The 12,938-nt window shown below is 49.9% G+C and overlaps 5 protein-coding genes across 5 annotated transcripts; 3 read left to right on the top strand and 2 right to left on the bottom strand.

Moving 5' to 3' along the window:
- Positions 1-99: 99 nt before the first annotated feature.
- Positions 100-252, top strand: AFUA_8G04450 (uncharacterized protein; the record flags this gene model as incomplete). The annotated part of the gene is made up of 1 exon (XM_742159.1): positions 100-252. One exon carries the CDS (start codon positions 100-102, stop codon positions 250-252), a length of 153 nt encoding a protein of 50 aa, XP_747252.1.
- Positions 253-334: 82 nt separating this feature from the next.
- AFUA_8G04440 (CSN8/PSMD8/EIF3K family protein) lies at positions 335-1,106 on the bottom strand (the record flags this gene model as incomplete). Its single annotated transcript, XM_742158.1, has 3 exons — positions 335-606; positions 666-847; positions 910-1,106. 3 exons carry the CDS (start codon positions 1,104-1,106, stop codon positions 335-337), a joined length of 651 nt encoding a protein of 216 aa, XP_747251.1.
- Positions 1,107-1,368: 262 nt separating this feature from the next.
- Positions 1,369-4,753, top strand: AFUA_8G04430 (dolichyl-diphosphooligosaccharide--protein glycosyltransferase subunit STT3). Its single transcript, XM_742157.2, has 6 exons — positions 1,369-1,645; positions 1,723-1,746; positions 1,834-1,914; positions 2,003-2,596; positions 2,652-3,783; positions 3,848-4,753. The coding sequence occupies exons 1-6, from the start codon at positions 1,516-1,518 to the stop codon at positions 4,116-4,118; spliced, it is 2,232 nt and encodes a 743-aa protein (XP_747250.1). The 5' UTR covers positions 1,369-1,515; the 3' UTR covers positions 4,119-4,753.
- Positions 4,754-5,188: 435 nt separating this feature from the next.
- AFUA_8G04420 (RNA-processing protein PTA1) lies at positions 5,189-8,950 on the top strand. The gene is made up of 8 exons (XM_077805304.1): positions 5,189-6,227; positions 6,367-6,532; positions 6,595-6,725; positions 6,790-6,993; positions 7,049-7,397; positions 7,456-8,285; positions 8,342-8,412; positions 8,473-8,950. Exons 1-8 carry the CDS (start codon positions 5,887-5,889, stop codon positions 8,700-8,702), a joined length of 2,322 nt encoding a protein of 773 aa, XP_077661432.1. The 5' UTR covers positions 5,189-5,886; the 3' UTR covers positions 8,703-8,950.
- A 510-nt stretch (positions 8,951-9,460) lies between these two features.
- Positions 9,461-12,847, bottom strand: AFUA_8G04410 (uncharacterized protein; the record flags this gene model as incomplete). Its single annotated transcript, XM_077805303.1, has 5 exons — positions 12,256-12,847; positions 10,914-11,946; positions 10,774-10,843; positions 10,226-10,712; positions 9,461-10,165 (listed from the first exon to the last, which is right to left on the bottom strand). Exons 2-5 carry the CDS (start codon positions 11,785-11,787, stop codon positions 9,461-9,463), a joined length of 2,136 nt encoding a protein of 711 aa, XP_077661431.1. The 5' UTR covers positions 11,788-11,946; positions 12,256-12,847.
- Positions 12,848-12,938: the final 91 nt, after the last annotated feature.

Raw genomic sequence — 12,938 nt, 5'->3', positions numbered from 1 at the left:
TCTGTTGTTCTTCTAACCTATAGACCTTCCTCCGAGACTTGTACATACCCTGGGGTGGCTGTGTATCTGTACACTATAGTTGGACCAGAAGAGCAAGAAATGTGTGGTCTCTCCGGCTTTGCCGCTCATCTCCTATCTCCGGGCACTATCAACTACTTCGTGCAGGTTGTATGCGACGTCGCATCCCACAGGGCATGTGTAGGAGCAGGAAGCCATCGAAATGGCGCTGTCAGGGTTGCCGGTGGCCACTAACTACCGTCTTTATTCTTTTTCACGTTTTCGGTACCATGGCTTCAAGCAAGAGCTGTAAAGCTTGTTGGCCACATTAACTTTTTCAGCCGGAATGAGATCCCATCAGCGCCATGACCTCGCTCAACCCGTTGGAGGAGTGTCCAATCTTTTCCCTAGCAGTGATAATGGGTTGGGGATAGAGGAGCCCGTTTTGCTCATCCCATCTCCACCCACAGGCTGTAAATTTGCTTATGATAGCTGGATCGCCCTGCTTGGCAGCGGTTACATCAAGGCCGAGGTAGTTTGCAGCCGCATCAGGCCGAATCGCTTCGTAAGCTCGGCTGACTTCCTTTAAGGTCTTTTCCTGAAAATGAACTAACCGCAGGAATAAGGATTTAGTCACTCGTCGACATAGTGCAGGATGGGGCACTGACGCTCGTAATTTCGTACTGTTGGCTTGAGCATCTCAGGCCATGGTAGGTCTCTCAGAACCTTGTATACGTACTCATACTTCCGTTGCCAGACAGCGCGCAATAATCTTAAACAATTTTGAAGGGTAGCATCATTTTGCGCTAGGTCCTGTGGCATACGCTTCGTCATGGCGCGGGCCTCGTAGCTATGCAATAATGTTCGTAGTTAGTAGGCTGCGTGCCAGCAACTAGAATTCGTGAGACTCACATGTCATCAAGGAGAAGGTGAGAGAAGAAGAAACTCGAATAAAACAAGCTCAAAAGTTCTGCTTCTTCGCTATTCGATGTTGAAAGAAAACAGGCATGACCCTCATATTGTGACAATGTCTCGTAGAGGGCAGAAGACGAACTAGCAGTTGCGAGTACCGTAGACAGCTGCTCCCGAGAGAGGGGAGGTAGGTCCATTATTGAAATAATCTCCTTAGTGCTGTCTGTCGGACTATGATGGAGATGGTGGTCCTTTGTCGCTTGTGTAGTTGTAACTACCTCTCTGGACGAAATATTGCGTAGGTCAAAAGCAGCAAGGCTGATGCGGGGACAACTCGGAGGTCCCCAAGCTTCTCCGATGTTAATCGATTTAGTAAGATGCGGATACGGACACAAACTAGGCTATGTTACGTAGACTGACTGCGTACTGTACCTGATGCCAAGCCTCCAGAAGAGACCACCTTGCGAAGCTCTCCCCCCAAATCAGTATACTGGCGAGACTAAACGTCCAACTACCTCTCTCTTTTCGGCTACAAAGCACGTCGAGAGAGACATACTCTCCTTTGTTTTTTCCAATTGATATTCCTTTTTCATTATTCTGGCCATTATGGCCGAAACACCTGTTGATGTTCTCCTAAAGGGCAAGACTGGCAGAAACACACGCGGACTTCTGCGGATTATTATCCTGTGTACCATTGCAGCAGCAGCAGTTGCCAGTCGACTCTTCAGCGTTATCCGTAAGTCATCGAGGGAATCAAAGTTGCTAAATTTGTTAATCTATCATCAAATTGACTGATCACTTTCTTTCTACCAGGCTTCGAGAGTATCATCCACGAATGTAAGTATAGGTCAATTGTATACCTACGGCCTTCGGCCTTTAACGGACCTCGCTTGGACGAATTGATACTGATGCTCCGTGATATAGTTGACCCGTGGTTCAACTTCCGAGCAACAAAATACTTAGTACAGAATGGTTTCTATAGCTTTTGGGATTGGTTTGATGACCGTATGTGGTTCCCCACCGCACAAGAGTGCATGAAGCAACAGGTCACCTGTCCTGGAGTGCTTCTAGGCTAATCGGCGTCCCAACATAGGAACATGGCATCCTCTGGGACGTGTCACCGGTGGCACGTTATATCCCGGTCTCATGGTGACGAGCGGCGTGATCTACCATATCTTGCGATTCCTTACTATCCCCGTCGATATTCGCAACATCTGCGTCCTACTGGCGCCAGGATTCTCCGGCCTGACTGCATTGGCAATGTACTTGCTGACATCCGAGATGTCTCCTTCGCCATCTGCAGGTCTTCTTGCAGCAGCTTTCATGGGAATCGCCCCTGGTTACATCTCCCGATCAGTTGCTGGAAGCTACGATAACGAAGCGATTGCCATCTTTCTGCTTGTGTTCACATTCTTTCTATGGATCAAGGCTGTCAAAAATGGGTCTATCATGTGGGGAGCGCTGACCGCACTATTCTACGGCTACATGGTGTCGGCATGGGGTGGGTATGTCTTCATTACGAACCTGATCCCCCTGCACGTTTTTGTCCTTCTGTGCATGGGTAGATACAGCACTCGCATCTACATTAGCTATACCACATGGTATGCGCTGGGGACTTTGGCTAGCATGCAGATTCCCTTCGTCGGATTTTTGCCTATCCGAAACAGCGACCACATGTCCGCCTTGGGTAGGTCCTTGCTTTCGCAAGTTCAAATGGCCGTTCAGGGGCTGACATTTTGCAGGTGTCTTCGGCCTGCTTCAGCTTGTGGCCTTCGCCGAGTTTGTCCGCAGCTTCGTTCCAAGCAAGCAGTTCCAGAGACTTCTGACCGCCATGATCTTCATCACCTTCGGTCTCGGTTTGCTTGGGCTAGTTGTTCTGACTGTGACGGGAGTGATCGCTCCTTGGAGCGGCCGATTCTACTCCTTGTGGGACACTGGCTATGCCAAAATCCACATTCCCATCATTGCCTCAGTCTCGGAACACCAGCCCACCGCTTGGCCAGCGTTCTTCTTCGATCTGAACTTCCTGATCTGGCTTTTCCCGGCAGGTGTCTACATGTGCTTCCGTGACCTCAAGGACGAGCATGTCTTCGTCATTATCTACTCGGTCCTTGCGAGCTACTTCGCCGGTGTTATGGTCCGACTAATGCTGACCTTGACCCCTATTGTGTGTGTTGCCGCTGCTCTGGCGCTGTCGTCCATTCTCAACACCTATATGGCGACTACCCTCCCGACACCAGCGTCTGAAGCGAAAACGAATGAAGACTCGTCTTCACAACCTCTTCGCTCAGTTCGGAAGCCCAATGTTGGAATCACCTCCCATGTTTCTAAGATTATAGTGACGGCGTCTGTTGTCGTCTACCTGCTCCTGTTTGTTGCGCACTGCACCTGGGTTACATCGAATGCATACTCTTCTCCTTCCGTTGTCTTGGCTAGTCGGATGCCTGACGGAAGCCAATACATCATTGACGATTATCGTGAGGCTTACTACTGGCTTCGTCAGAATACTCCTCAGAACGCCAAAATCATGTCATGGTGGGATTATGGGTATCAAATCGGTGGCATGGCGGACCGCCCAACCTTGGTTGACAACAACACCTGGAACAACACCCATATTGCTACGGTTGGTAAGGCGATGAGCTCACGCGAGGAAGTCAGCTACCCCATCCTCCGCCAGCATGATGTCGATTACGTGCTGGTGGTGTTCGGTGGTCTGCTAGGTTATTCTGGCGATGACATTAACAAATTCTTATGGATGGTCCGTATCGCCGAAGGTATCTGGCCCGATGAGGTTAAAGAGCGGGACTTCTTTACTGCACGCGGTGAATATCGTGTCGACGATGGAGCGACCCCAACTATGCGCAACAGCTTGATGTATGGATTCCCTCTTCCTCCCTCTTATCTACTGCGCTGCATCACGCTAATTCACAAAATCTAGGTATAAAATGTCTTATTACAATTTCAACTCTCTCTTCCCGTCGGGCCAAGCTGTCGACCGCGTCCGTGGGTCAAAACTTCCCACAGAAGGCCCTCAGCTCTCTACACTCGAAGAAGCTTTCACGAGCGAGAACTGGATCATTCGTATCTACAAGGTCAAGGATCTTGACAACCTTGGCCGAGACCACAACCAGGCTGTTGCCTTCGACAAAGGTCTCAAGAAAAAGCGGAGTACAAAGAGGAAGGGACCTCGGGTTCTCAGGACCGAATAGAGGCAGGATCCAAGCTTTTCTTTTTGACTGACATATAGCACGACACGAGTAGAATTATACCAATGACTGTCGAGCAATTTTTCTCATTTCGGTGTATAGTCCATAGTCCTATCCCACTGGTATGTCCAGTGGAGACGAAGGCTGGTCTAGATTGGAAGATACCGGCTTAGCCTGGAGATAAACGATTCCGTAGATGGCAAGACGCTTCAGAAGCAATCCGCAAGTGTGAGCAAGCGGAGAGCCCGATTCAAATAAAAAAAAAAGGCGAGATCTTCTGATGAAAATCTAGTAGAAAAATGAGATGAGAAGAGATCGAAACAAATCCAATATAAGAACAGCGTAGAAGATATACAGCGAAGATAATCAGTTTGTCACCTGTACTCCGTACCCCAGTACACCATGGTTGATACAATGATCGAAAAATTGGCCACAAGTGCCTTTGAAAAGTTTCCCAACTCGTAGTGAGCTAGGTAGAGGTAGACGGGAACGCTCATTGCTTCTGCTGCTGAGGTTTCGCGGGAGTATCGGGGACCTTCACGTCCGAGAATTCATCCTGACCAACTGCGCGGATGGTGTATGCATCTGGGGAGTTCCTTCAGTATGAGCGAACCATGCTTCTCGCCGTGCTTTCATCTCTGAAACATGAAGAAGGAGGGGTCCCTGTGGAGCACATACAGACACTGATTGTGAAAGCGACGAGACCGAGTCCAGTAAGAGCATTCTTGAAAAGATACGGACGACGAGCGCGAAGGAGAGCCGCACCGGCGCGGTAGTCCTTGCCGTAGTACGTAGAATTGAAACTAGACAGAGATGTTGGTCAGCGACTCATCCGAAAGAGTATGGTGCGATTGGAATTGAGCCAGCTGCACGTAGTTGCTGTAGATCGTAGTGCGGTGGATGGAGTGGACGTACATTCCTGCAGGCATTGTGTGCAATTATAGTTTATGTGTTTGAATGACCGAAAGGCAAGAATGACAGAAGCGGGAGTGAATTCTTGCCAATATGTATGATGACCGGGAAAGTTGACGATTGGAACTAGGCGAGAGTGCAGTTCTCGGCGTTTGTGATGTGCTTTTTCTGCCGGCAGAACAAACGCGGACAGCAGCTGCTAAGCTAGCTGTACTATGTAAAGTGCTCTCTTGTTGCCAGCTTTGGTCCTGACAACTTCTCTCGTTTGGTCTCCTTCGGCAAATAGCCATCTTTACAGACTAACTGATTAAAAACTTTAGATTCTGCTTTTCCATAAACTAGCAGTGGGAGAGGTTCCTCGCAGCACCCATACAAAGAGCTCTCGGGTCGGCCAAACTCGGCATCCGCTGACGGACATCCAAGAAAAGCGCCAATCCTCGTCATCTCTGTTATCTACTACTACTTCTATTCTATTAGCGTCATCACCATCGTCTTCGTCTTCTTCAAGACATCATATCCGATTCAATTAAACGCCAAATAGTAGATCCGGATCTATACGCTGCTTGAAACATATTCACCCATTTCACGGAGCATTTTGCTTTGTGGAAGGCTCGGGTCGCCAACTACCGCTCCCCTATTGCGTATTCGGCTATTCTTCACGCGTTCATGGGGCGCGTCTCGTGAAGGTCGTGCTCTTCATCGGTCATATGTCTTAGGCCGGTCATCTTATTCACAGTATTTGTTTGCCTTGAATTCATGCAGCGTAGACACTAGCAAGGTGGCCAATATCTCGACCATACCAGACCTCGAAATACTCCCCCATCCAGGCCCTTTCATATAGCTGTTGAGCACAGTTATTATGTCCGAGACTGCGGCAAACCACCTTGCCGACCAGGTCGCACAGCTCAATGCTGCTCGAAATCTCGTTCTCGGCGATGCCGCCTTCTATCCGCAGATCGTGAACGGAATCATTCCTATCATCGGTGCGCATGCGCGATTGGAACTGCGACGATGGGGAGCGGAGTTTCTGGCAGAAACATTCGCCAGTCCCGCTTTGGCAACAGCACAAAAGGAACAATTGGCGGGCAGGGTATTACAGACGATACGAGAGATCATAGAGTTGCCTGAGGGAGACACTCCGGTCTTGAAGCATATAGTGCAGATTGCGGCCAGCTTGTATCCGTTGGCTTTTAGACACATGTATGTGATCAATTCTTTTTGCTCGTCGCGCTGGAGACCTGTGGAGGATCATGCCCTCGTAGATGCTCGCAGCGAGGAGGGAATATGGTCTAAAACCTGCTTAGAGTCTGTGTTTACTGACGCTTGTACCCTTTCACAGAATCAATCATCCAGAAGACAGCGCTTTGTGGGAAAATATGATGGCTGTCAAGCAGGATATCCTGCGCAAATGGGACTCATCTCCTTATCCAGTCAAAGTGTGCTGTATCAAGTTTGTTCAGCGGGTTGTTCAGGTGCAGACACATGGCCCCATTGCAGACCCTAGAGTATGTGTACAGCCCTCTGACTATAGTGTTAATAAGACTTGGTTGTTGTTGACAATCTCCAGCGGCCCGAGCATAATGAAACGTCCTTGGCCATCGTTCCCAAAAATCACTCCATTTTGGCTCTACCCCATCTCGAGGCGGAAGCCTCTGGCCTGCTCGACAGGCTGCTGTCGGTTTTCCAAGAAGACGCCAGGTACCATCAATAACTTTCGAAGCCACACCGCTCAATGTGCCTCCTCGCTAATTCTTTCCTGTAGCGATCCTCTCCTCGTCAATGCTACGCTAAACTGCCTGGCGGTGCTGATCCGAAATCGACAGTCCGTTGGCAACAAGATCATCAATGCTGTTCTGAACTTCTACCCTGCGAAACAGGTGCGCTCTCCACTGACACCTGCTATCCGTATTGGCGTCAAGTCGATGGAACGAACGGCTAGAGCGTTGTTTGTAAATATCCTGAAGAAGTGAGTAATCGCGATGACCTGCGGATGCGGACACAGAAAACTAACGGGTCGATAGAAATCCGAGCCATCCCCTTGCGGGCAAGATGCAGCACCACATGGAACGTTTGATGCAGTCCCGCTTAGAAACCATAGATGATGCATCCAAGAAGCGAGGACTGCCATTTGAGCCGACCGATGGGCTTGATAATGCTAAACGTGCCAGACTCGATGCAGAAACGCCCCCATTGATCAAGATTCCTCCTCTTCCACCAGGTCCTGTCAGTTACGCTCAGCTGTATACCTTAACAGAAGACTCGGGTCTTTCCTCCTTTGACGTGAAGCAATTACCACCCGATCTCCTAGTCAAGATCGCAGTCCCCGTGCTAGCCCGGGTCGATCCGTCTGCGTTGATGCAGGCTGTTGAAGTATGTTAAATGTTCGGGAGCTCTCCGCATGGATTAAGTGCTGACAATACTACTACAGGGTGTCCGAGCCAGATACCAAACTCTTACTCGACAACAGGCCGCAAAACCTCAGGTGGTCGTCCCCGAGGATGAGGATGATGACTATGAACCTGAATACCAGCCTACGGATGTTGCCGTAGCAGCTGCTCCGCAAGCAGATGTCGTATCCGCTGATATGGCAGAGTTGCAGCCAGATCTAGTCTCTCTTGGTCCATTCGTCTTGCCGCAACCACCGCCGTTGACGGAAGAAGAGGCCGCGGACATTGGTCGCAGCGCCGTAGGAAGAGTCTTTGAGATGCTCACATCAGCTGCGATGGCCCCGAACCCTACCAAAGGAAAAGCCCAGCAGCACCTGGGCTTTTCTCGATTAGCGGGCAGCACATTCGACCGTGATGCTTGGGTTACCTTACTTACCAGACTTGCCACGAGAGCGCCCGCAACTCTAGAAGTTGATGACAAAAAGACCGAATCCGACCCACGCGCCAGGAAGACCCCAGCAATCTCGAATTTCATCCGCGAGTCATTATACCGATACATTCTTGAAGACTTCAGAGCGCGGGTCAACGTCGGGATCATGTGGTTGAATGAAGAATGGTACAATGACCGAATTCAGATGAAGTTCGCTGCTACTCAGCGAACCGAGGAAGATGAGGCATCTATACCCCTACATTACGATCAATGGGTCCTGCGACTATTGGATGGCTTTTTGCCCTATCTGGATTCCCGGGATACCAAGATTTTCATCCGATTTCTCAGCGAAATACCGGAGGTCACTATACCCATCACAAAGCGAGTCTCCAGTCTTGCGAAAGATCCTGAAAGAATCAACTTATGTGTTCAGTCACTATTGTACGCGTCTTTTCCTTTCTTGAATGACTGTTCATGACCATTAACGCGCTAACTAGGTATCTCGTAATGTTCCGCCCTCCTGCTCGAGAAATGTGTCTGAACGCTTTGGAAGACGTCTACAATACCTGTAAGTTGCACTCCTTGCTCGATTCCTTGATATCGTCAAACTGATCAATCTATCCCCAAGACGAGGAATCGAGACTGATCGCAGGAAAAATCCTGGCCAAGTGGCGACCGCACGTCGTAGAACAGCAGCAGCAGCAACAGCAACAAGAACAGTCCGAACAACAGGAGCAGATCTCCCTGGCCAGCCGCTCAGTACCAGCGGAAAGCACTGCACCACCCGCAGATGACGGGAGTGCGCCAGCGCCAGCGGACTCCAGCATTCAGCCGCAAGTATCTGCCAGCGAAACTTGACGACGATCAACTTGATTCTAAGTATAAGAAGATGTTAAAATCACTTGGTGTGAACATTTCATTCATCTCATGGGCGTGATACCCTTCAGCGTCTGTAGGAAGTTTTGTAGCTTGAACTAGCTTCTACACCAAAGAATGAGATCCGCCATGACTTTCCTGCCACGACTTCACCTGTACTCCTTGATAATCCAATCCTCAGACATAGAGCCTGATGAAATCAATTCGTGTCCATAATCTCGCCTAAGTATGTACGTATTTCCCCAGTAACTATGCATCTCGTAAAGCCTTCTTCTTTCTCTCATGCAAAGCAGTCCCTAACTTCGTTAATTAGAACAACAAACTGGTCCCTTCCATGCCGTTTGGCAGCCAACAGTGCATCCATGTGATGGAATGACTGGTAGGGAATATACATCAAGGACCCATGCAATAAAGTAGCAAAACACCGTGCCTAGATATTCGATCAGACATGACACAGTAAACTATGTATCGTGAGGTAAATTCTTTGAACATAAAAGCCCCCAATGCAGCCGTTCGCCAATTATTCACACTGCTCAAAGAACGAATGCAATAAGATAGACATTGTGCGAGAGAGAGGTTGAAAGAGCAGCGAGATTCGTCCTTGTGTCCCCAAGTGTACAAGCTAAGCCAATCATACATGGAAAATATCCTACAACACCTTGGTGAACCCTATACAAGGCCCAGACGCCGGAAGGTCATGAATGTTAGATGAAGGTGAACGCAAAGGATTTTGGTCGAACCTATCGAGCTGTCATGTGACTAGAGCCCGAGCCAGTCAGTATCCCAGTGGATGGGTGCATGGAATTGACTTGTTTCGAAGAGAGAGGAGGCGAAGAATCGTGTTTTGAAGCATTCGATTGGAAAAGCCCCACGCGGGCGGGTTGTGGTGAGAAGGGGGGATTTCGAGACGATGTGGCTTGGGAAGCACGATGGTCGAGGGTAGCATACGCCGGGTGCGGCTTTCGCACATCGAGCGGGGAAGAGCTTAGTGATCGATATCCAGACTTGCGGTCCGCATCATAGTCGGGAACACCAAAATGGGCAAGACCATGGCGCTGATGGTCCTGTTCTGCTCCATATGGTGTGTTATTCGCTGAGGAATTTGCAGCCGACAGATTCTCCGCTATCGTGGAGGCCGAGCCGTTGGGAGCGTTAATATCGACCACTCGTTTCTGTGCGGCTGGAGTGGTGAATGACGAGGCGTGTGGATTTTCAAATACTCGACTGTGCGGACCCGGCTGGATTTGATGATGATGATGATGATGTTGTTGGTGGTGGTGATGGTGGTGATGGTGAATGGGGTGCTGAGGATTGGCCCAAGGAGTCTGCTCAAGGAAAGCTTCCTCCGCAGCTGTACGAAAGGCATTTGAGGACATGGATGGCATGGCTCCACGTGGTAGGTTCGTCGAAGGCTGTGAAGTAGGTGCCCTGGTCTCGAAGGAAATCTGTCCAGACATATAAGTTAGCTCAAGGTAAGCAAAGCAGGTTCTAAGAATTAAGCTCACCCCCATCTTCTCCATATCTTCTTCGAGTTCAGACGGTCGCGCAGGTGCCAATGAAGGTGCCGCTGGGAAACCCACGTATTTGGCGACGCCAGCCATGATAGACACTTCTTGGTTGTAAGCTGTTTGGTGGGCGATTTGTTGTGAACGCCGGGTGGGAAAAGGTATGTAGTGCTGCGCACTCAGCTCTTCTGACTTGAATCGATCGTGCTGAATAGCGTAAAAGTGCTTGCTGACAGCACTTGAGTGTTTCTCCCGAATGTCCCGAATTCGCTGGAAGTACGTGCTATGCGTTTGAGCACGCTCTGCCAGACTCTTGTTCATGAGAGCTTGGATTCGGTACTGAAACAAGGTGTGTTCGTATTTTATCTTTGCATCACGGTGTCGTTTAACACACTCGAGCTGACGCAGGTATTCGGGGTGAGTCGGGTTCGGGCCAGTAAGCATTTCCAATTCTCGATTCAATTTGGATATCCTTTCGTCATATATCCTGAAGGGGGATCATCAGCAACCAGAAGGATGTAAGCTAGTCTGTCGATAATTCGACTCACTTGTCACGTAGGGCTGCGAACTCCTTTTCAAGGATCGCTAAAGATTCCATCGCGGACATTCTCTTAGCTGCTTCAGAAGCTATTAGTAAGTCAAACAAGAAATGGCAGTATGATCCAAAACTGCACGATGGGCGACTTACATTCTTCCTCGAGCTTGGCGGCTGCTTCCCCATCGTCGGCGTCCTCTCCACGTTCAATATTTTCGTCATCGCCATCATCCACAGGACCCTCCGCACCCGTCTCGAGGGCACCACTATCCATGTCATCATCAGCCGTATCGCGTGTTTTTCGCCCTTTTCGCTTTCCCTTCTTGCCTTTTCTGTTTTTGGCGGGCGCCGTGGGTAGGTCCGACTCGGGAAGGTCATCGGCCGGGTTATCTTCCTCGTTCGCTTTAATTACTTCTTCAATGGGCTCCGGAGACAGCGCACTGTCATCTGCCGGAGGATCGCTCAATTCACTCTTCACCGACCCGCGGCGTTTCTGAGGCGGTTCGCCTTCGTCACCCGTCTCGCCTTCCACATCCGCGCCAGACTCGGGTCGTTTGCGCTTCTTTCCCGTACCTTCGGATAATGTAGAGTCTTCCAAACCGAGTATGTCTTCGGCGGATTCAAGGATTCCGTTGGGCTTAGAGCGAGGTTTGCTCGGTGAATCCTCAATTTGGTCGTCCCCGTCCACGGCATCATCGTACGTCGTCGATTGGGCCAATTTGCTGGGGCTAGGGCCATAACTGCTCACGACAATGTTGGTTCTGCGAAAATGATTCGGGGAATCTTCGATGCGCTCCGTCTCAGCTTCAGAGTCATTCTCTGCTGCTAACTTCTCGGGCTTGGGCGACTCTTCGTAGTCCGAGGGTTCATTATCCAAGACATCGTCGATGTCGCTCAGACTACTTGAACGTCCATCGTCCATGAGCGAATCATCCAGTAGAAGATCTTGGTCGCCATTGGTGATTGTGGCATCAGGCCCTGTAGGCGGACCAACAGGAGCTGAGTCTCGACTTGCGGCCACCTCCATAGGCAATGGCGCGACACGAGCACAGCAATCTAGGAGAAAAAAAAATATAGAGATTGGCTGAAAGGGCGTCTCTGAAAGGTCTGGGGAAGTCGAATACAAAGGTTGGCTAACGGGAGTGTGGTTTCGTGCAGCCAGTGGGAAGCAAAACTGGTTTCGAGACTGGAAAATTGAGTACAAATGTCAGCCAAAACCCCAAAAAGATGAATTGACACATAGATGCAGAGGACAATAAATGGGGTCCGTCAATGAAACAGTTTGTTTGGACTGTTCCTTGTCTGCAGACGAAGGCGGTGCCAGATTTGATTGTTCTGCTACCCGGGACACACCCCGAGATCACCAGTAGTCTCTGGCAACTGCGCCGCCTCAACAGAGTAAGAGGGAAACGTTCTCGCAGGGACCAAAGCCGTAGCCTCGTTGAACAGAGCAGAACCTATCGTCCCATACGCCCTAAGCCACAAATGAACGTACCAATCAACAATGCGCCAACTGTGAAAGAAGCACTGAGCACAGCTGCCGCGACCGAGCAGCGATTCACTTAGCCACTGCGTTCACGGGGGAGAGCCGCAAGAACACAGAACCAAAATAAATCAGACTGGCGATCGCTTGTGTAGTCTAACAGAAGGAATATAACCTCAGGCCTACACAAGAGGCACTGTGCGTGGTAAGATGGAGGACGAGGAGAAGGAGGAGAAGGTGGAGGTGGTGCACTTCAAGAAGCGGGCGATACGACACTACAGCGCGAGAGAAAAGGCGACATGGACGAGCGGAAATTGGTTTGAAAGCGCGGTCGAAGGATATCGAGAGGGTTGATGGAGAACTCAATGAGCTGGAAATGATTGAACAGACAGAGATAGAAATTCACTGGTGCTCCAGAACCCACCGATCTGCTTGGGAGCCGACAGTGGAGAGAAAGGTGAAGGAGGGAGTCCCCAAGAGCCACAGCAATAATCTACCTCTTTTGCTCTGTTGAGACTCGTCGCGGTATTCCAAGCGTAATGGTATTCTGCCGTATTTTATGCCGACGCCGACTAGGTAGAATCTGAAGAGGTGGTGTGGAAGCTGTGGTTACTGACCGCCCTGGTATCGACAATTACAAATCATGTGACCAACATATTCTTAGTTTACTGCTCGGTTTGAGAGATCTCACTGAT

The sequence above is a fragment of the Aspergillus fumigatus genome, chromosome 8 (assembly GCF_000002655.1).
Source record: "Aspergillus fumigatus Af293 chromosome 8, whole genome shotgun sequence".
Lineage (NCBI taxonomy): Eukaryota > Fungi > Ascomycota > Eurotiomycetes > Eurotiales > Aspergillaceae > Aspergillus > Aspergillus fumigatus.
This window is presented reverse-complemented; position numbering and strand designations above follow the sequence as displayed.